Genomic DNA, 24,066 nt, shown 5'->3' with positions numbered 1-24,066 from the left:
TCCAGCATTTATAATGGTGTTAAATATATAAAAAAGTGTTTTTAATTCATAAGGGGGGGTCACCAGTGAAAGGGGTCACAGTACAAAAGTTTGAGAATCACTGATTTACACCATCTGAAGATCTGCTCCCCCTCCCCCATCTCTTTCTTTGCCTGGCCTACAGAGGAAGGGGGATAAGACTGGTCTGTCATTCAACAGCTACCATATGTCTCCAGCCAATGAAGCGGTGCTGGCAAATGACTCTAGGGAGCCCTATAAGTCAGAAGCATGCTGACTGTGATGTGGCACGTAAAGTTGGGGGAAGTGACGCACTGTTCAAGCTTCAGGATTTGGGCATGAGGAGGAAGATTTCCAGGAAAATGTGGTTTTCTTGCTTCCATAGCCTTTGATACTGTCAAACTAGCACTGCTTTTATGTATTGTGCTTTTATGTATGTATTCCAGCAGGGGATGCTTTTGTGCATATTTTTTAATATATATATATATATATACTTTACCCACTTCTATTCAAACTCCCCCTAGTATCAGCTCTGCTTTTAAAGATGCACCTCCTCTGACAAGATCACTTTCATCACTGCTAAAGACTGGAAGGCCAAGTTTGCCCAATAGCCTCCACCTGGCTTCTCAGGGTATCACAAAGACTAGATCCCACCAGTTATATTCCTCTCATGCTGTAGAGACTTGTAATCTGTACAGAGATATGGCGTGAGCAGCAGGTGACTTTACTGTGTGTGCTGCTGTAGGTTTTTTAGTCTGGGCCGAGATATTGATGCTCCTTTTTTCTCTTTTGTCCTTGCCTTTTTCCAACAGAGGAGATGGCCACATATCTTCGTTATGTCAGGCGATTAGACTTCTTTGAGAGACCAGACTATGATTACTTACGAACTATCTTTACAGAACTATTTGAAAAAAAAGGCTACACCTTTGATTATGCCTACGACTGGGTTGGCAGGCCACTGGTAAGTTTTGTTTGCAAAACAAGCACCCTCCTTCCAGAAATAAGTCTAGTCCCTCATGGTTGCTTTTCCAGCTGTGTGGGCATATAAGAATTTCCTTTAATAGCCTCGAAAACTAATTGCAGCCTCTAGTGCAGTTGGGGAATGGAAAACTGAGGGCTGGGATGGCTTTCCTTCAGAAATCGTAATGGATCACTCTCCCTGTCAATCAGGAGAATGTGTTTATCTTTCTCCTGATGGAAATTAGCACAGGGGATCTTCTGCATCCCTGTTGGAACCTTAAACACCCTTCCCTATTTGCCTCTGGTTTTACTCCTCCCCATCTCACTTTCTGGTTCAAAGCCCATCACACTGCTGTGCAATGCCTGCATAGATCACAAGATTCTCCCTCTCCCTCACTGAGCATACTATAATGAGGCAATCCAATCTGAGTGTCCCATATCGCAGTTTCAGATCATACCACTGGAACAGCTGGCAAATTTTAAAACACATTCATGTGCATATTAACATTAGCTACAGAGTATTTTGCTGCAGCGACACTTCTTCACATTTCGTACACAAGATCACAAAAATCATTACTGGATTGTTTGGCAAATTTGTTTTTAAATTAAGTATTACCCTTCTCAGTCAGACTTGGATGCTTCTATGGTTCCATCCCTCAGGACCTTTCTGTTTCAGAACATAGTTACGTTTAGGGTGGACTCATAATGAGCCACATCTGCCCTAAGGAGTCCGCAATAATTACCCTGTGGCTTTCTGTAGTGTTCCAACACTTAACAGGCTGGAGACTGCTGCCCCTGTTACAGAATGATTAGAAGACATGGCTTTTAGACGCAGAATCTCCTGCATGTGGACACTTTCGTCAAGTTTGGTTTTGTCGTGAGAAATAACCTCTCCCATTACAATGGTCTGAGGATTCTAAAAAAGGGCAAATCCCAATGCCAGCACGTTTTCAGATTGGTCTTCTAATCGTGATGAGGGCCATAGGGGAAAGGGTAAATGCAGAATGCTCACATACTAGAGTCTGCTAACTCCTTAACTTCCACCCTCTCCTTTTCTGAGCGTGCTGTCATTGTTCCCTTGTTCATCAGCTTGTGCCCTGGTCTGTCATCACCAAACAGAACATGCTTTTAAATTTTGGGACCATCTGTATGCGGAAAAGCTTTGCCAAGAGGCCCACTGATGCCTCTTGGAGAACTCTCATAAAACATATCTATGTAGAATCTATTCTGCTGGTTGCTTATGCAAAGGACAGTTTGTGTCCAAGGTGCATAGCCAGTCACTTACTATGCTTTTGGGCCACTCTGCTTTTGTGGTTTTTACATCAATACTAAGTCATTATATACAACATTTCCTATGTTTGCTTATTTTGCACAGTAATATTATCTTTTAAAAGGAAGTCATTCTCCTTGTAAATCTCATTTCTCTTCACTGATGTTTAATTTCAGAGGCAATGGGCAAAAAGCCCATTTTAAGGCAAGTTTCCTATCACTCCTTTAACAGTTCACCATTGGTTGCTATGGAGATCATGAAGTTACAAGCTGGGATTATGATTTAGTTGGGAACTAAGCAGATGAAGTCTTAATTAACACATCCTGTTCCTAAAAGTAGGAAGACATGAGATGAGGAGGAAAACAATATGCATAAAACTATCCTTATTTGCAATTGTAATTAACTCAATTTAACCTACACTAAAGTGTGTTCAGATACCATGAAGTTGGGTACCTTTATAAATGTATATAATAACAGTATTGTGTTTCAGTTTACCATGAGATGTTAGTGGCTGTAAATGTCCAGCAAGCCTTTGAATCCCATAGAGATTTTACAGCGTCTGCTGTGATTCTCTTTGGCTGTTCAGACTATTTTAGACCTATATTTTCCTCGTTCTTCCACACTGAATATGAGCTAACCTAGTAGTAGAGCCTATGCATGCATGTAGATTGGGAGTGGAGCCTAACCGAGGCGTTGGTTTCAATGTATAATGGGTGCTTTATTTTGCAGCCTACTCCAGTGGGGTCCATTCCTGTAGATTCTGGGGCATCTGCAATAACAAGAGACAGCCATGCACATAGGGATCGACCGTCACAGCAACATGCTCTTCGAAATCCGGTGCGTTACTTTACCACTGTCTTTGCTTTCGCGTATTCTCATAATGCCTCTCCCAGCCCCTGTTTGTGTGGAGGGAAAGAGGAGTAAAAACCTCTGGTGAAGTTTAATATGCATAAAATGCATAAAGTGAAGGCTTAAAACGCTCCAGTTCACCAAAGTAGGTCAGTGTTTAATTCCACCCTCCATCCACCTATGGGATGTCCGGAGACCATTGATGATGACACTTACCTCACTTCCAGCAAGTAAATTTCCTCTTAATTTAGGAAGGTTATAGTTTGAACTGAATTTTATTTTCTGTGAGAAAAATTGCTGACATGCTGTTTATTGCAATAGAATTGAGGAGGTGCATGACCTACGTGTATGGATTTAAAGGTCTACAGTTTCAAGTGGATCATTTTTCTTCTAGTTTGTATTTAAAAACATTTTTTTTACTCTAAAAGGTTGCTGGGCTCTATTCCCAAATTTAAGGATAAAAAGTCAGTCTATGACGTTCTCCATTTTTTTTCCTTCATGTCTTTTTCATATTTCATTGCTGTTGAGAGTTTGGATTTTCCATGTTAATGCAGAACATATCAGAAGTTCAGCAGACCACTGGAACTGCTAGTTCCTTGTTAGAGCTGTTGGTACTCCATACCTCCCACAGTGAGTGGTTCTCGGCTCGCTGGGCCTTTCTCTCCACCTGCATGCTTCTTTTGTTAAAGTCCCTACTCCATAGACTATGTCCTCACCTATTCCATGTTAACTGTTTTGTTGGTGGTGTGGATTTAACCATGCTTATTGCAGTAACCTGTCTAGACTCAGCTTTTCTTGTTCATGCAGTTATCCTCTGAGTGGAAGAACAACAAATTCAGACCAGAAATACTTCTAAATCTGTAGGTTAACCATAAAACAGGAATGTATTTCCCTCCTGAGAAGTGTTGCTTTTTGGCAGCTGGATTTTTAAAATAGTTGCATGTGAAGGTTTATTTTTATGCATGCTTATTAGTGCAAATTGCTGTGTAACAGGGGTTCCATAGTACCTGCTTTAAAATGTGTTAGTTAATAAATACACTGTAGTCCCTTCATGCTGGGTTAATCTGAGTGGCAGCTTCTGACTGCCTGCTCCTGCCAACAGACTTTGACACTCTGTGCATACACAAAGTATCTCCTGTTTTACTTTTTGCTGCCTGGAAGACATTCCTGGCTTAGCTTTCAGGCATATTTCGTGCACATATTTGTAGTCCATAACACGTCTTTCATGTCCTAATAATGATACTCAAAGATAACTTATTCCTTGTTCTTTTTGTTTCCCCCCTAAATAAACCCTGCTAGTATATGGCACAGCAGTGTCCCTAATTCCTGCATAATGCTGAGAATGAACAGCTCATCTCTCGAGATGTTGAGGTGTCATCCAAGTATTTGACTGGAAAATAGTTAAGCGGTAACTTCTTGCTTTGGAATTCATTTTGTACAAACATAACAGTTCCTCCTCCAAGAGATGATCCTCTTAAATGCTGATCAAACCACTTCTTTGCAAAAAGTCACTTAAAGAAACTTCTAGGGGCAATGGAATTGAGGCATGTGCGTTGGGGTAGAGTGAACCCTCCTGAACTCCAGGGGTGATTGTTTTATTTTACTCTCCTGCATGCAAGTGAGTCTTTTACCAACCATTGGCACCAAAACCAGGCAGCGTGTCGTAGGTCCTATTCTCTCTGCAGTTGTTCCATTTAGACAGCTACAGTCAATGTGCTTATTCTCTAGCAAAGCTGGGCTGCTCTGTGAATTGGTAGGTGGCAAGAGGATGGTCAGAGTTTTTAGGAACTCTTCCTCCAATTCCATGTGCATCATCTCTGCCATGTAACATGACCTCACTGAGCTCAGGTAGTGAGGCTTAAGGCCACTCCTAAACTGATTCAAGGTGCATTGTGCTGCATAGCCATAACCCAGTGGTCTGGTCCTAATGGCCTCTTCTAAAGAGTTTCTTTTGAAAGTAAGAAGATTCTAAGCTCTGAGGCAGAGGTGTATTTCCTTAATGTTAACATTGTAAGCTACTATTTCAGCTACCTGTTTAGATCCACACAACTCTATTATAAGGAGCAGCTCTCTGGCATGCCTATTTTCTATCCACTTCTTGAATCTAGAGGCCTATGTGATTCTAACAGTACTATTTCTAAATTTGTCTTTGATTTGTAGCAGTGAAATACATTTCAAGGAAAGTGCATCTGTAGTAGTTTCATGTGTATCGGGATGGTACTCCTGAAGCAAGTGAGAGTCAAGCCTGACCCGAGAAATTGGGGGAAGGGATTTAATCAAAGGGAGGTCCTGAAGAGACCGTCCTAGTAGAAATAAGACTTTGCCTTTGTATGATCTGAGGGAGGTGCAGTGTGTCACTCAGTGCTTTGCCATGGTATTCTAAAGCAGTGGTTCTCAACCAGGAGTCCAGGGCCCCCTGTGGAGGCTGCGAGCAGGTTTTGGGGGGTCCTCCAAGTGGAGCCAGCGTTAGACTTTCTGGGGCCCATGGCAGAAAGCCGAAGTCCCACCCCGCATGGGGCTGAAGCCCAGGGCCCTGAGCCCTGCCACCTGGGGCTGAAGGCAAAGCCTGAGCAACTTAACTTCGTGGGGGCCCTGTATTATGGGGCCCCAGGCAATTGCCCTGCTTGCTAACCCCTAACGCTGGTCTTGGCTTTTATATGCAGAAAACCAGTTGTGACATAGGTGGGCCATGGAGTTTTATATCATGTTGGGGGGGGGGGAGAGAGGGGGCTCTGAAAGAAAAAGGTTGAGAACCCCTGTTCTAAAGGATTTAGAAACGAGGAGTCCTTGTGGCACCTTAGAGACTAACAAATTTATTTTGGCATAAGCTTTCCTGGGCTAAAACCCCCTTCATCAGATGCATGGAGTGAAATATACAGTAAGCAGAATATATATTACAGCACATGAAAAGATGGGAGTAGCCTTACCAAGTGGGGGGTCATTGCTAACAATTCAATTAAGGTGGAAGTGGCCTATTCTCAACAGTTGACAAGAAGGGGTGAATATCAAGGGAGGGAAAATTACTTTTGTAGTGCTAATGAGGCCAATACAATCAAGATGGACGTCGCCCATTTCCAACAATTAACAAGAAGGTGTGAGTATCAGCAAGGGAAAATTACTTTTGGAGTGACCCATCCATTCCCAGTCTTTATTCAGACCTAATTTGATGGTGTCCCGTTTGCAAATTAATTCCAGTTCTGCAGTTTGTCATTGGAGTCTGTTTTTGAAGTTTTTTTTGTTGAAGAATTGCCACTTTTAAGTCTGTTGTTGAGTGTCCAGGGAGATTGAAGTGTTCTCCTACTGGCTTTTGAATGTTACAATTCTTGATGTCTGACTTGTGTCCACTTATTCTTTTGCGTAGAGACTTTCCATTTTGGCCAATGTACATGGCAGAGGGGCTTTGCTGGCACATGATGGCATAAGATTCACTTCCTCTGTTGTCCTCCTAAATCAAGAAACTAATAGGAGCATATATCTCCTACTGCTACGAGAGAGAAGGCTGAACCTCTGACTAGGAAGTTGCCGTTGTTAGCGACTATTGCTAGGTGGAAGTTAAAACAAGCCAGCACAGACCTAATTGTGATGAATGTTTTTAAAAGACAGGTGTGGTAGCTTTGAAAAGAGAAGCCTGATTAACTCTCCATTCTCCTTCTTTTGCAGACTCTGCTATTTAGTTCTCAGCAAGGTTCAGGATTTGCTAGTTGAAGGGCCGACAAGTTTGCTCAAAGATAACCTAGCTCCTTTTTTCCTGTGTGTAACCGCCTAATATTCAGACTCTCACCCAGTTTGAACAAGGACATTCAGCCTGTGTGGCTGTGCTCTTCCTCCAGCCAGGATAGGGCTCGCCTTCCACATCTTTAGGAGAGTAATGTTCCGAGGGAGCATGGTAGGATAGGGAGGCAGGGAACTGGATTGCAATCTTTGATTAGCTATTTCAATCTCATTGCTCATATCTTCTACTTACTTGAAGTAACTCCTACAGTCCTTCATTCTCCCACCAAAGTAAAGCTTGCTAATGTGATACATTTGCATTTTTAGTTTCTTTTGTTCAATATACCTGCTCTCAAACTGGGTGAAAAGTTAATCAAAATCTAAAAATGCTCTTCTTCTGTTTCCAGCTTTCTTTAATGTTTGGTTTAAATTTGACACATTTGCTTAGATTTAGATGGTGTCCATTGCTACAGCTTTGGAGCGGTTAATGTAATCACAAATAGTGACATATCTATTATGAACTTCAGAGTTATTCAAGGAGACAGCTCTGCTCATGCGTATTGGGTCTGACTAACAGCACAGCTCTGTCATGTCCTACAGCTCCCCCTGCTACTTCAGTCTTGGGGTATGTCTACACTACGGGTTTAATCCAAATTTACAGAATTCGAATTTTGGAAACAGATTGTATAAAGTCGAATGTATGCGGCCACACTAAACACATTAATTCGGCGGTGTGCGTCCATTTACCGGGGCTAGCGTCGATTTCCGGAGCGTTGCACTGTGGGTAGCTATCCCATAGCTATCCCATAGTTCCCGCAGTCTCCTCCGCCCATTGGAATTCTGGGTTGAGAGCCCAATGCCTGATGGGGCCAAAAACATTGTCGCGGGTGGTTCTGGGTACATCCTCCCCCTCTCTCCAGGGAAGCAACGGCAGACAACCGTTTCACGCCTTTTTCCTGGGTGAACAGTGCAGACGCCATACCACGGCAAGCATGAAGCCCGCACAGATCAAGACAGCAGTCATGAACATTGTAAATACCTCACGTGTTATCGTACAGTTTATGCTAAACCAGAACCTGCAAAACCAGGCGGTAAGGAGTAGGCTATGGCAGCGCGGCAGCGAGAGTGATGAGGACATGGACATGGAATTCTATCAGACCGCGGGCCCCGGCGCTTTGGAGATCATGCTGTTAATGGGGCAGGTTATAGCCGTGGAACGCCGATTCTGGGCCCGGGAAACAAGCACAGACTGGTGGGACCGCATAGTGTTGCAGGTGTGAGACGATTCCCAGTGGCTGCGAAACTTTCGCATGCGTAAGGGCACTTTCATGGAAATTTGTGACTTGCTTTCCCCTGCCCTGAAGCGCCAGAATACCAAGATGAGAGCGGCCCTCACAGTTGAGAAGCGAGTGGCGATAGCCCTGTGGAAGCTTGCAATGCCAGACAGCTACTGGTCAGTCGGGAATCAATTTGGAGTGGGCAAATCTACTGTGGGGGCTGCTGTGATGCAAGTAGCCAAAGCAATCACTGAGGTGCTGCTATGAAAGGTAGTGACTCTGGGAAATGTGCAGGTCATAGTGGATGGCTTTGCTGCAATGGGATTCCCTAACACTGGTGGGGCGATAGATGGAACCCATATCCCTATCTTGGCACCGGAGCACCAGGGTACCCAGTACATAAACCGCAAGGGGTACTTTTCAATGCTGCTGCAAGCACTTGTGGATCACAATGGACGTTTCACCAACATCAGCGTGGGCTGGCCGGGAAGGGTTCATGATGCTCGCGTCTTCAGGAACACTACTCTGTTTAAAGGGCTGCAGCAAGGGACTTACTTTCCGGACCAGAAAATAACCGTTGGGGATGTTGAAATGTCAATAGTTATTCTTTGGGACCCATCCTACCCCTTAATGTCATGGCTCATGAAGCCATACACAGGCGGCCTGCACAGGAGTCAGGAGCTGTTCAACTACAGGCTGAGCAAGTGCAGAATGGTGGTAGAATGTGCATTTGGATGTTTAAAAGGTCGCTGGCGCTCGTTACTGACTCAATCAGACCTCAGCCAAACCAATATCCCCATTGTTATTGCTGCTTGCTGTGTGCTCCAGAATCTCTGTGAGAGTAAAGGGGAGACCTTTAGGCGGGGTGGGAGGCTGAGGCAAATCGCCTAGCTGCTGATTACGTGCAGCCAGACACCAGGGGGATTAGAAGATCACACCAGGAAGCGCTGCGCATCAGAGAAGCTTTGAAAACCAGTTTCGTGACTAGCCAAGCTATGGTGTAAAAGTTCTGTTTGTTGAAAACCCGCCCCCTTGATTGACTCATTCCCTGTAAGCAAACCACCCTCCCCCCTTAAATCACAGCTTGCTTTTAAAGGAAATAAAGTTACTATCATTTAAAAATCATGTATTCTTTATTAATTATAAACATAGGGAGAGAAGCGACAAGGTAGCCCAGGTGGGGTTTGGGAGGAGGATAGGAGGGAAGTAAAAGGCCACTGAAAAAAATTCAATATAATGACAGCCTTTTGGTTGGGCTGTCCACTGGGGTGGACTGGGAAGGTGCACAGAGCCTCCCCCCCGTGTTCTTACACGTCTGCGTGAGGAAGCTATGGAACATGGTGAGGGGGAGGGAGGTTATACAGTGGCTGCAGCGGCACTCTGTGATCCTGCTGCCGTTCCTGAAGCTCCACCAGACGCCGGAGCATGTCTGTTTGATCACGCAGCAGCCCCAGCATTGCAGCCTGCCACCTCTCATCTCGAGCGTCCCTCATAGCCTCACGGTCACTGGCATCTTTTCCTTAGATATCGTGTCCTTCCACTCATTCAAATGAGCTCTTTTATTGCAGGTGCATTCCATTATTTTCGAGAACATCTCGTCTCGCGTCCTCTTTCTCCGCCGCCTTATCTGAGATAGCCTTCAGGACCGAGGAGGGAGGCTTGAAAAATTTGCAGCTGCTGGAGGGAGGGTTTGAAAAAAAGGAGAAGTTTTTAAAAAGATACATTTTACAGAACAATACTTATACTCTTTCACGGTGAACAACACTATTCACATTACATAGCACATGTGATTTCAGTACAAGGTCGCATTTTGCATCTTAATATTGAGTGCCTGCAGCTTTGGTGTTAGAGATCACAGACGCAAGTCCGGGCAACAGAATTCGGCTTGCATGCGGCCATGGTAAGCCATTGTCTTTCGGCTTCTGCGCCCTCCGTTCCCACATACCAAGCAAAGCCCGTTGAGTGCTGTGGTTTTCCTGTTTAACCTTCAGCAGCAGAAAACAAACTAACCGCCCCCCTCCCCCATCTGATTCTCTGGGATGATCGCTGTATCCCTCCCCCCCACCGCGTGGCTGGTATCAGGGAAGATCCCTGCTAGCCAAATGTGAAAAGCTCAGCGCCAATTCCCCCGCGCGCGCACACACACACTTGGCTAACTGCAGGGAAGGATTTCTTTTCAGCCACAGGCAAACAGCCCAGTAGGAACGGCCACCTCTGACCCCTTAATTAAATTCCCGTATTTCAACCAGGTTACCATGAACGATATCACTCTCCTGAGGATTACACAGCAAGATAAGGAACGGATGTTGCTTGAATGCCAGCAAACACCGGGACCATACGCTGCCAGGCTTTGTCATGCAATGATACCAGATTACTTGCTACTAGCATGGCATGGTCAAGTGTCCTACCATGGAGGACGGAATAAGGCTGCACTGCCCAGAAACCTTCTGCAAAGGCTTTTGGAGTACCTCCAGGAGAGCATCATGGAGATGTTCCTGGAGGATTTCCGCTCCATCACCAGACACGTTAACAGACTTTTCCAGTAGCTGTACTGGCCGCGAATGCATCCCAAATCCTCAGGGCAAAGTAATCATTAAAAATCGATTGCTTTTAAACCATGTTGTATATTTTAAAAGGTAAACTCACCTGAGGTCCCTTCCATGGGGTCATGGTCTGGGATACCACCTTGGGAGGCTTGGGAGGGTACTTCAGACAGGCTGAGAAAAAGATCCTGGCTGTTGGGGAGAACGGAGTGCTGTGTGCTCTCCGCAAGCTCGTCGTCGTCCTCCTCCTCCTCTTCCCCATCCGCAGAATTCTCAGGTGTAGCTGATGAGATTACCTCCACCTCGGAATCCACGGTCAGAGGTGTGGTAGTGGTGGTGGCCCCCCCTAGAATTGTATGCAGCTCAGCGTAGAAGCGGCATGTCTGCGGCTCTGACCCGGAGCAACCGTTTGCCTCTTTTGTTTTCTGATAGGCTTGTCTGAGCTCCTTGACTTTCACGTGGCACTGCTCTGATTCCCTATTGTGGCCTCTCTCCATCATGCCCTTGGAGATTTTTTCAAAAGTTTTGGCATTTTGTCTTTTCGAACAAAGTTCTGCTAGCACTGAATCCTCTCCCCATATAGCGATCAGATCCAGTACCTCCCATACGGTCCATGCTGGTGCTCTTTTTTGATTATCGGCCTGCATGGTTACCTGTGCTGATGAGCTCTCTGTGGTCACCTATGCTCTCCTGTACTGGGCAAACAGGAAATAAAATTCAAATGTTCGCGGGGCTTTTCCTGTCTACCTGGCCAGTGCATCTGAGTTCAGATTGCTATCCAGAACGGTCACAATGGTGCACTGTGGGATAGCTCCCGGAGGTCAATACCATCGAATTGCGGCCACGCTAACCATAATTTGAAATGACGACAATATCGATTTCGGCGCTACTCCGCTCGTCGGGGAGGAGTACAGAAATCGATTTTAAGAGCCCTTTATTTCTAAATAAATGGCTTCGTTGTGTGGACAGTTAATTTGATTTAATGGTGCTAAATTCGAATTAAACTCATAGTGTAGACCGGGCCCTGGAGTAGATAAATTGACCACTTACATTGTTGGCCACATTGATTGACTACTTTAGCAATCAGCCACATCAAGGTGCACATTTCTAGGGTATTAATGGATGTGTTGAGTCACAAATGTGGAATGAACTCACGGGAACAAAGGACCGTCACAGACCTCGCCAGCTTTCACTCCAAGCACAAGGTGCAGACTGGCCTTCTGATATAAATGCAGAGCAGCATGTACATTAAAAACATTTCACTAAACACACAGTTCTTCACCTGGTAAGAGGTTGAGGGAGATAGCAAACGTGAGATGTTAGTCATGCCATTTAATGAACTGTTGGATGGCACTCAGTTACTGTGGTGGTGAGGTTGCTATAAGAACCTGGATAGAATAGAATAGAATAGAATAGGCATGTAGATGAAGGTAAAGCGCATGAGAAATGCAGCAGTATAGCAATGCACACCCTGGCCTGGCTCATTTCCACTAGCTATTTTTTAAAATCTAGAGACCATTTCAACCATTAATATTTTAATTTTTAAAATCAACTTTTCTGTGAGTTCCAATGTCTGTCTTGAGGTAGACATGTTGATGAATGTTCCAGATGGACTCTATGGACCTTTCTTTTCATTATCTGAAAATCACCTCTTTTCCTTGGTGGAAGAGGTAGTGATGAGGTGTGGTGTCAGGAGCCCCTGGACTATAGAAAACCCTGGTTGATGCCTCACTAAGTGGGAAGTGCCCTTGTAAAAAACTGACCTTGTGATGTGTGGACTGCTGGATAGCTCTTCAATTCTGACTCTTAAAGGAGTCTTCTTGTCACAAAGGGCAGCAGAGCCAGGAAAATGAATGTCTCACAGTGCAAGGACTCCACAGCAGATTGCTGCCTCTGGTTCCTGAAGGGGAGAGGATGCTAATTAAAGCAAGAATATGGCTTTTAAATGATATGTCCTTTTAACACAGTAGGGTCTGTGAGTATGGGCAGATGAAGCTGAACCACAGGGACTTCCAGTTTCATGTACATACTGTGAGAGTTTCAGCCTTGCACCATAGAGATCTAGTGACATCACCACTTGTCAAGCTGTTAACTGCTGCTTTCTCTCAGCGATGGCAACCTCTATGGTCTGCCTGTCCGCTTCTCGCCCAAATAGCATTGTGCCTTTTCCCATGTTGCTCTGTTTCAGAAACATTCCCTGTCAAAATTTCTAAAGGCGCCAGCCCTGTAATCCTTTCAAACCTTCCTCTGTCATGATGCCTAGAAGGGCATGAGTCTGGCCTTGATTAGATAAGGAATGAACTGAAACGTCTGTTTTGTTAAACTCTGATCGTTTTGTTACTTCATCCTCCCTTGCCCTGGCTGTGCAAACAAGTAACAGTGTAATCCTTGATTGGGGTCTCTAGGTGCTACCATAATGCCAGTAATGTCCAAAAAGGCCTTGCTGGCCAATCTATGTCCAGAGTGGTACTCTGATGCACCTCAGTACTGAATTGCAACCCCCTCGCAGCAGTTTGTGTTGTGCTCCTACACAACTTGTGATGCTGCACCCTGGCCTCAACTATTGGTTTAGATCAGGGAGAAATATGGTAGCAAAACAGTGGTGTTAAATATCCCAAACCTGAGGCAGAGTAGAAATTAACAAAAGAAAAAACTGGAAGGATGCAATCCAAACAATGTACAAACAAACCCAGGAGAGGTGCAGCAAAGCAGGAATCAGATAGGACCACTATGAACAGAGATCCATTCTGCAGCCTGGGTTTCTTACCTGGAAATCTTATCACTTCATGCACCAATCCTAGGCTCATCAGGAAGGATGAGAGCCCTGCCTTTCCCCTCTACCATAAATGAATGAGATGCAAACCACATCACCTGATATGCATGTGCAGGTGACTAACTCACTTCCCTCAACTACCTCCATCCAGCCCAACAAAAAACACTGGCTCCAAAGCCGGTAAGTAGCAGGAGGTACGGTACTCTCTCTAAATCATCCCATCTCCTGGAGGTTTACATATGGCCTTATACAAACTTACCACAAGATTCCCTTCCCAGCCCAGAAGGGATGAGAAGCCTCTGCCCATTCATCACTAAGGACCCTGATCCAAGACTCTTGTGTGGGGCATAAGATACTGGCTGAAGGCTCAGATCTTCAGACCATTTCCTATATTGTTGGAGAGTACTTTGTTCTACTTCCATTGTTTGATGGGGGGGGGAGTTTCTCTTGTACCCCTGTTGGTAAAGTTGTCTCAAAATGTAATTCCCTGTTATACTTCTGTGCCAGAGTTTGTCTTATTGAGGATGCATATGGCCAGGGTAACGCTGTGAGCTACTGCTGTTAATTTCCTTCTGTTCTGGGAGAGATTTGTGCCTTGTGGGTATTCTCCATGATGAAATGGTGACACTGGACAAGCTGTGCAAAGTCCACTTGATCACCAGACTTCTCCACTGTGATGTAATCAGTTTCTTCTGGAAACATTTTCCATTGTTCCTTCCCATCCTCTAAAAGAACTAAGTATACCTGCAAAAAAAAGAACAGGAGTACTTGTGGCACCTTAGAGACTAACAAATTTATTAGAGCATAAGCTTTCGTGGACTACAGCCCACTTCTATGCATCCGAAGAAGTGGGCTGTAGTCCACGAAAGCTTATGCTCTAATAAATTTGTTAGTCTCTAAGGTGCCACAAGTACTCCTGTTCTTCTTTTTGCGGATACAGACTAACACGGCTGCTACTCTGAAACCTGTAACTATACCTGGAAAGTCAACCTAAACTACAAATCCCATGTCAAAATCTGACCTTTGGAATAGGTTCCTCATTGGTTCGCAGGCACATCTCCTTGTGAATATTACAGCCATTGTTTTCTGTCCATTTTCTTTCTCCTTCCCTTTTCCCTCTCTTGTTTTCTGGGGATTTTTTGCTGTTTTGTCACTCCTCCTCCCCCATTCTCTTTTGCTCTTATTTTGTGGCACCCTCTCCCTGTTTCGTTCTTGGCAGAAGGCTACATGCTGTTTGGATTTGAGATGTTCACTAGTGGCTGTAAGAGGCCAGGTCACAGATGGTATGTTGCAGTTGAGCTGAGTGCCATAGAACAGCTTGGGCCAATAGACTTCCTGCCTGAGTCTGTAGTCCTGTACACGAGCTGCTCCTGTGTGTTGTTGCAAAAGGACAAATTATACAAAACAAAGACCAGAGAATGGAGTGGAACCAGAAACGAGTTCAGATTCATCTTCACTGTATTTTACTAGGTACTTTCCTAAGTGAAATCTGTTCTTAAGATGTCTGTATCAGCCTCAAAGTGATCGGTGCTCAGAATATTTATCCTTCCCAAAAGCATTTTGTACCATGGAAAATTATTTCTGCAGCAGAACATGTTTTGACAAAGCATAATTAAAGAGTAATTCATTTTAGCCCACTATTAGCCAAATCATAGATTAGTGTGAAGATGTTTGCTTAACTTTGGGTTAATTGACTGACTTAACATGCAGTTATACTCTCAAGTATCAGTGATTTATCCTGTGTTCCCAGAAGCAACTAAACATTATTTCTCTCCATTTAAAACAAAAATGAATTGTTGTGGCAAGTTCTGCCCTCAGATATAGGTACCCAACTCAGAAGGAGTTGATGGGAGTCATATGGCTATTTCAGAATCTATAACATTTAATATATGTGCTAACCTGTAATCTTTGTAAGTAGTGTAGAACTAAGCTGAGCTCTCTGATTATGGTTATACATCAGGCCTTTCCTCCTAGAAAAGTAAAAACTTGCAGGTAGGCTGGCCAGGGCACCTGGGAGCACAAGACCCTATGCAGCTAAATGATTATAGGCACACTGAGCAGATCACGCTCAATCTGTCCTAAAGAGGGCAGCTTGTGGCCTTGGAGTATGAAAGCTTCAGAAAGCCACCTACCCTGTTAAGCTAGATGTGTCATTTTGTGCCAGGGACTATCAGAGCTTCCGATAGCCATTGTTTGACTTCTTCGCCTTCCGTTACTAGACACCAAGAGGGCTAAAACTCCAAGCTTGACTGGAGTATGGAACTTAATGTAGGCTCTAGCTGATCGCAACAGCATCAGATCTTAACCCCTGCTGCAGCAGCCATTAAAGCTCAAGTTACTGCTCTGTGTGCTGCCTTTAGGTCTATTCATTTTTCATCTTCAATGGGTATTGATGCACACACTTATGTCTAAGTATCTCATAAACTCATAGACTTTAAGGTCAGAAGGGACCATTATGATCATCTGGTCTGACCCCCTGCATGCTGCAGGCCACAAAACCGTCCCTACCCTTCCCTTGACTCTGCTGATGAAGTCCCCAAATCCTGTGTTTTAGTGACTTCAAATGGCAGAGAACCCTACTGCTAGCGATCCCTGCCCCTTGCTGCGGAGGAAGGCGAAAAACCTCCAGGGCCTCAGCCAATCTACCCTGGAGGAAAATTCCTTCCCGACCCCAAATATGGCGATCAGCAAGACCCCGAGCATGTAGGCAAGAGTCACCAGCCTGACCCTTGTTAGCCATTATACTATTTACCTTCCATTACTCTGTATTCCTCAGCTAATATGTTTTACCATTAGACCATTCCCTCCATAAACTTATCTAACTTAATCTTAAAACCAAACAGGTCCCTCGCCCCCACCGTTTCCCTCGGAAGGCTGTTCCAATATTTCACCCCTCTGACGGTCAGAAACCTTGGTCTAATTTCAAGCCTAAACTTCCCCACGGCCAGTTTATATCCATTCGTTCTCGTGTCCACATTAGTACTAAGCTGGAATAATTCCTCTCCCTCCCTTGTATTTATCCCTCTGATATATTTAAAGAGAGCAATCATATCCCCCCTCAGCCTTCGTTTTGTCAGACTAAACAACCCGAGCTCCTCTAGTCTCTTTTCATACGACAGGTTTTCCAGTCCTCTGATCATCCTAGTGGCCCTTCTCTGCACCCGTTCCAATTTGAGTTCATCTTTTTTAAACATGGGAGACCAGAACTGCACACAGTACTCCAAATGAGGTCTCACCAGCGCCTTATACAATGGAAGCAGCACCTCCTTATCCCTACTAGATATCCCTCACCTAATGCATCCCAAGACCGCATTGGCTTTTTTCACCGCCACGTCACATTGTCGACTCATAGTCATCCTCCGGTCTACAAGAACCCCTAGGTCCTTCTCCTCTTCCGTTACTTCTAACCAATGCGTCCCCAGCTTGTAGCTAAAATTATTGTTAGTCATCCCTAAATGCATCACCTTACACTTTTCACTATTAAATTTCATCCTATTTCTGATACTCCAATTCTCAAGCTCAGTCAAGTCTCCCTGCAGAATATCCCTATCCTCCTCCGAATTGGCAACGCCTCCCACCTTCGTATCATCCGCAAACTTTATCAGTCCACTCCTGCAATCTACATAGTGATTCTGTGGCTGTCCAGTGTAACATTGGAGCACCTTACAATCGTTAATGGATTTTATCCTTAAAACATCTAGCAGCCAAAGGCATAATGTGATTCAACGGCTAGACACTGAAGCTAAACCAATTCAGGGTAAAAATAAGTATGCTACTGGCCACACCACTCCCAACTGCAGACATGTTTCTGTTAGCAGTAAGTAGCTGCCAAGCTTGCCTCTTCCAGAGACATTTGCACCCCGGTCAGCATGATGCTTGGTAGTAATTCCATTTTAAGCTCTCTGCAGCAGGAAGTGTCTTTCCGTGATTTGCACAGTGCCTAGGACAATGAAGCCTCTATCCCTAACTGGCATGTCTGCAATATAAATAAAAACTAGGGTGGGGGAACAACCACAAGAGGAGACGGAGAAGATCGTCACGAGCAGCATGAAGCAAAATACACATCAGAGAGAGAGAAAAGGAATAAGCAAGAAACAAGATGATGAGGGAAGGGAGTGGAGAACAGACAGAAAAGGATGTCAGGCTCATGTTGGGGTGGGGGAGGGTGGACAGGGGATGGACTACACAGAAAAACAGGAGAAAGGGGTGATGACAGCATGTGCCGGGGCGGGGGAAGGTTCCCAGTTGTTTGTGTCCTAGGGAGACTCCAGTTAAAACAGTTAGGAATCACTGCTATAAAGTGTACTGAGATAAAAGGCGTTCCATTCATATAAGCTAATGTGACCTCCTTCAGACCCCTGAGAGTTGGAGGGGGAAGGGAGGCATTGCTTCCCCAGACTGTTCTGTGCCAGTAACTTCATAAAGAGGAAAATCTGACTGTAGATCTGCGCTTCACAGAAAACCTGCGGCACCACGTCAATTGAGTCAGGCTTGCGGGACGCAGGCTGTGGGACTAAAAATAGCAGTGTAGATGTTCAGGCTTGTGCTAGCTCCTGAGCTCTGAGACCCTGCCCTCTCGCCCAGCAGATGTCAGACCCCGGCTCTGAGACTCAGTGCCATAGGTCTCTTACTGCAGTGTAGATGTACCCTTAGGTGCTCCACAATGTTTTTAAATGTGAACACTCCTGGCCACTTGATCCCTTTGAAAAGTACTTTGAGTCCTAGGGGAAGACTCCTGAGGTGCATGTCTTTATCAGCTCCATATTGCCACTTCTCCAGGAAACTACAAATAGTTCATTCGAGTTGTGGGGGGAGACCCCACAAGACTAGTAATACATGCAAGTTTTAACTTACCAAGGGCATTGCCCAGGGAAGTAGTGTCTCACCAGACTCTCTTCTGCCAATAAATCTGTAATGAGAGTGTTAACTTTTTCTAGACACTAGAGTACACTGTCCTCTTCAGTCAATTCTTCTGGCACGAGCCTTCTCCTTTCACCCCATACTGGAGAGCATAACCCCCTAGGGCTTGAGCCTGGGGAAGCAAGTTTCTTACAGCTATATTGTCCAAAACCAAACCGTACAGTAATATCAATCAATTACCTCACAACAGAATCCAAGACAGTGTTTCAAACCAGACCTCTGGGTTCTGTGAATTGTGAATCACAGCATATTCAATGGGTGGCTTTCAAAAAGGTCCTGCTCCTCCAGCTTCAGGCAACAGTAGTCTCAGCTGTAAACCACATTCTTTTGTTTCCAGACTGTTTTTTTCAGGAGCACAGTGAGTTCATTTGTCCTCTTTGAACTAGTGCTGGTTCTCTTGCATTTTCAACTGCACCTTTCTCGTTCACCTTCACTTTTCATTAATAAAGGTGTGCTTAATTGTCCATATGCTGTGGTAATCTGAAAACTCAAGTCTTAGATATCTGTTGACCTCGGTCTTAGCTCTCTGCTCAGGACTTCGTCTCAGCATTCCTCGCCTACATCAGTATTAGTCACATTTCATATCAGAACAAGAAAGTATTCTACCATCTTTGTGTCTGAGATTTCACATATGGCCAACACCCTCACTGCTTCAGATATGTGCAGTCAGTCCACTACTACCGCCACAGAACCAACGTAAGTTCAGAAAGTCCAGAGCCTCTTGTTTTTTTCTCATTAAAGAGAGAGGATGGAAACCATATAACTTGTGCAAATCAAATACAAATTAGGCTCAAAGCTATACATTCTGAACAGCCCTATGGGGTATGTGACACTCATGAAAGGAATACCAAGTGTCCTGCCCTAGTAGCACTGATCTGTGTGTGTGTTTTGTGGTGATAGTAATGCAGCTAATGGAGTTCCATTGGCTGACTATTGTCATGTAGTCTACTGCTGTGGGCTTGTCTAAATCAGTGGTTCTCAACCAGGGGTACACATACACCTGGGAGTACACATAGGTCTTCCAGGGGGTACATCAACTCATCTAGATATTTGCCTAGTTTTACAACAGGCTACGTAACAAGCACTAGCAAAGTCAGTTCAAACTAAAATTTCATACAGACAATGACTTGTTTATACTATACACTGAAATGTAAGTACACCATTTATGTTCCAGTTACTTTTTCATTTTACCATATAATTATAAAATAAATCAAGCAATATTTCAGTAACAGTGTGCTGTGGCACTTTTGTATTTTGATTTCTGATTTTGTAAGCAAGTAGTTTTTAAGTGAGGTGTAACTTGGGGGTACGCAAGACAAATCAGACTCCTGAAAGGGGTGCAGTAGTCTGGAAAGGTTGAGAGCCACTGGTCTAAATGAACACTTAGTTCATGGCAAGCTGGGATGTAAATGAAAGCCATGCTTGCATACGGCATGCTAAGTGTCTATGTGGCTCCAGCTGCTGTGCACTGGAAACTCCTTAGTGCACTTTGATCTACACCACTTTGAAAGAGAGTAGATTAAAGTGCACTAGGGACTTCTAGTGCCCAGCAGTAGTGTCCACATAGGTACTTAGTATGCTGTACAGTAGTGCAGTGTAAATTTACAGCCAGCTTGCCACAAATTATGTTCCTGTAGATAAGCCCTGAGAGCATGGAGAAGAGTTTGAATTAGTCTCTCCAGTTTAGAGAATGTTCCATCTCTATTGTTCAGGTAGCTGAATTAAGCTTCCTAGTAAAGTATTTCTAAGCGGATGCCAAGCACAACAGTCTCTCACCATTAATTTGAGCTAGTTTTACTTTGTGAGAGGTACTGATTGCACTTGGGGCAGAAAGAGCATGTGACCCGGTAGAGAGTCTACTCTTTGTGCTATATTACAATCTTTAGATATAGCTTGTATCTCTCTTCCCAAAAGTTATACTTTGTGGACTCCACTGTCCAGTTATATTAACTTCTGCAAAGGTATATGAAACGCACTAAGAAAGCGAACATACAGAAAAACTGACCTGATTGTTTAGATGGAATGTGTACCAATAGTGTTCCATTCTTCTCTCTAACCAGTCCTTCTCTTTCCCCTTACTGATGCTTTTTTACTTTTGTTTAACACACTGGTTTGATAGTTCCCATGGTTAGATGCATTGGCCACATATTGCATAGAGAAGACCTTTGTTTTTATGGTAACATGTGATTTTACCATTATGTAGCAAGCCATTGTTTCTTCTGTTTCAGTGGCTAATACTTGACGTTTCAGGAGTAGCTAAGGGTTTGTCTACACTGGCACTTTGTCGGCAAAACTTTTGTCGTTTGGGGGTGTTAAAAAAAAAACCACACGCACCCCTGAACGACAAAAATTTTACAGATGAAAAGTGCCAGTGTGAACAGCACTTTGTCTGCAAGAGCACTCTCCTGCCCCTCGTGGGGGGGGGGGAAGTTTTCTGTCGGCAGGAGAGCTCTCGCCTGCCGACAAACAGTAGCTACACTGTGTGCCTTTTAGCAGCATGGCTGTAGCGGCACAGCCGTGTCACTGAAAACTTCATAGTGTAGCCATAGCCTACAAAACTTTCCAGCTAAGTAATGGTAGCTGAAAGCAATGGCTTTGACCTCTTTGACTAGTTTAGTACTCTTGTCTCCCTTTGGAAGAAGAGAACATTATAACAACTTCTGATTTACTGGGGCTTGTTTTCAGGCGAAACTCACATTTGCATTACTGGATGTGTTTTGAAACCAGCTCCTGGTATAATAAACATGCTTCTCATCAGACATCTTGCAGTTTGGGCTCCTGGACTCAAAAGCCCTATGTCCAGTGGAGGCTGGATTTGTGTGTCTGATCCCACTGCAGATAAGCTCTAGCATCTGTGTCCTGACAGGCCTAGTTAAAAATATATTACAGTTCCATTCACTAGTTTGTAAATTCCTTTGTCAAAATATCTAAACAGAACCCATACTGAAGTAGCTCAGGTGTGTTCTGAAAATTCATTTCACCATTTGCTCGGTTGAATGAATCCTCTCCAGCATTTACTGCTCTCAAATGTGCAATGTGTTTGGTAAAATGAACTTTTAACCAACCTAAATGTTCTTTAAATGCCTTGCTTTTTTCAGTGAACTAACCCCACTAACTATTATATTCTCATTGCTTTACCTTGGCTCACCTTTATCTTTCCTTCCATCTCTTGCTGTCATGCTTCTGAATGCCTGAGCAGACGGCATCATCAGACCGCCGAGGAGAGTGGGAGATCCAGCCAAGCCGGCAGACAAATACCTCGTACCTGACATCTCACTTGGCTGCAGACCGTCATGGGGGATCAGTACAGGTATTACCTCTTCCTGACCTGCACAGCTTTGCTATCAGAATCTGCTTAAAATTCCTGAAGCCTCATTGAATCTCAGCTACAATATTCCTGTGATCAGGAGAACTGTGTGCATTCAGAAGCAATTGTGCTTTTTGGGTTCTCTTCACAAAGCAGACAAGCCCTGTCCTGCAGTAGTTTAATGCTTGAACTATAGTCTCATGACACCCAAGAGGACCAGTGACTGGTCAACTGAGCTTCTGTTACAGTCCCTGCATATCTTTCTACCAGGAATTATTCAAAATAAGATATATGGAGTGATCTACCAAAACTTGATTGTCAGATAAACTGTTAACCACAGTTTAGTATATGAAAAAATACTATTCCTGTTTACACTTGTAACTAGCGGAGAGAATACGGAATGGGATTGTGTACTGACTATACAATCCTCCAAAATGATGTAATTAAGCTATAAGACAATTCGATGTGTTACTGACAATTGACATAAACCTAAGTGGGTTGTTGCATACAAGCACAAAAGTGCTAGGAAAAAGTTACTGCTCTTCTAGTTCAGTTTTTATATGTAGACTGTGTGTGAGCAGATGGTTGAATGCATCTTATGAGATATATCCAGGGAGGGCATCACTGGGTTGAGTGTAGTGATGCACTGTAGAATGGCTAGTGGGAGGAAGAGGTAGTTACTTTTCCCCTCAGATTGATGAGAGTGGCACATTAAAATGCTGTCACTAATGGCATTGATGCTACATTGAGGTTCTGTTGACATTGTATTTCTCCAGCTCCCCAATGTATTACCTCATAATTGTTTGTTTGTATTTGAGAAGCAGCCTAAGGTCTCAGTCAGGGTTGGGGCCCAGTTGTGCTAAGTGTAAGCTCTGTGGGGCAGGAGCTGTGGCTGTTTCAGAGATAGGATGTAACAAGCGACGTAATAGTGGTAATGAAGGTAGAATGAGTAACAGCAGTAAACGCTATAAAGGTTAACATTATGCACAATTCCTTAGTTCCAAATCAGCTGAAAAGAGTTTTCTTTTTCATAAATCAGCTGTCTCTTACTGCCTTCCAGCCTAGCTAAGAGTAACTTTATTACACTAGTAACAGGGAGGAACTGATGTGTAGAAGTGAATGTGAGATTTTTTTCCATAGTGTGTGCCAGAACTGGAGGGAGTAAGAGAGGTCTGAGCCTTTGAGGAATTGAGCCCTGTTACTTTTTGAAAATTCTTCAGAAGCATTATACACATCGCACATTGAACTAGTTGGTTTTTAATTCACTCTGATATGGGGGGGTGTTTTACAAAAGTGCTATTTGAATATTCGGTCATAAAGGATTGATCTGCTGGTCTGTGGATCTGCATACTGTTTTTCTCCCTTCTTCCTTCTAGGTAGGTACTATGTGCACCACAGAGTAAACACTTAGCAAAAGCCAAATACATTTCTTCTACACACATGATTATGCCACACGGAATCCTTTGCATCCTCCTTCAGGAGGTACTTTAAAGGTGTTGCTTCTCACCAGCCAAAATGGCACATAAGGTCTCTCACTGGCTGAAGAATGATTGAGCTCTCATTTCATAGAGCTCTCAGAACTCTGTAGAATCCCAATTGAAAGTGCAAACTACAGACACTACTGAGAGAGTAACATCACCAGTTAATTAATCATTGTTTATGGGAATCTCCTCCTGGGTGGGATGGTACTATTCTCCATGTGCAGGTCCTAGCCAGACTGGCCATGAGGTGACTCTTACACTATATGGCATGCTTACAAGCCCCCTTTATAGGTGCGCACTAAGAGATCTAGAAACTTTAAAGCCTCCCAAGAACTTCTGTGTGGAAAGACTGCTTGCAACTTTAATACCAGTTCTTGCTGAGGTATAAATCTTTGCTGCTGATAGTTGGCTAGATTCAAGGGACTCTTGTTTTTTTATAGTCCAGCATGTTAGTGGGTCTTTTCACATAGAGAATTCTCTGGGCACCTGGGACATTGAAAACTGGGATGAGGAATTTGTGTCTGCAGGATATCTGTGGCTCTGTTCTACATTGACTCAGCGTTTGTCTAAACAAGGAAAATTTATAGACGCATATTATACCACTACAGGTATACCGGTGGTATGCCCTGGGTGGACACTCTTATTTCAGAATAAAAGTGCCATTTTCCAGTTTAGTTTATCTGTGAAAGTGATATAAGCTAAACTGAAAAAAGGCACTTTTATTCTGAAATAAGTGTGTCCACAGGAGGCATTATACCGGTATAGCTATACGAGTATAATTGTACCAATATAGTTATGCCGGTAAGGGTATGTCTACACTACGAAATTAGGTCGAATTTATAGAAGCCGGTTTTATAGATATCGGTTTTATACAGCTGATTGTGTGTGTCCCCACATAAAATGCTCTAAGTGCTCTAGTCGGCGGACCGCGTCCACAGTACCGAGGCTAGCGTTGACTTCCAGAGCGTTGCACTATAG

At 44.0% G+C, this 24,066-nt stretch overlaps 1 protein-coding gene across 1 annotated transcript in view; it reads left to right on the top strand.

Moving 5' to 3' along the window:
• Positions 1-24,066, top strand: part of LOC117883894 (casein kinase I-like) — a 309,830-nt gene that overhangs the window by 258,069 nt on the left and 27,695 nt on the right. Inside the window, exons 9-11 of the mRNA XM_034783736.1 lie at positions 810-958; positions 2,957-3,064; positions 21,500-21,610. Coding sequence (XP_034639627.1) covers positions 810-958; positions 2,957-3,064; positions 21,500-21,610 — 368 coding nt within the window. The remainder of the gene's footprint in view (positions 1-809; positions 959-2,956; positions 3,065-21,499; positions 21,611-24,066) is intronic.

The sequence above is a fragment of the Trachemys scripta genome, chromosome 10, assembly GCF_013100865.1.
Source record: "Trachemys scripta elegans isolate TJP31775 chromosome 10, CAS_Tse_1.0, whole genome shotgun sequence".
NCBI classification, from domain to species: domain Eukaryota; kingdom Metazoa; phylum Chordata; order Testudines; family Emydidae; genus Trachemys; species Trachemys scripta.
The sequence above is the reverse complement of the archived record's forward strand: the minus strand, read 5'-3'. Positions and strand labels throughout refer to the sequence as shown.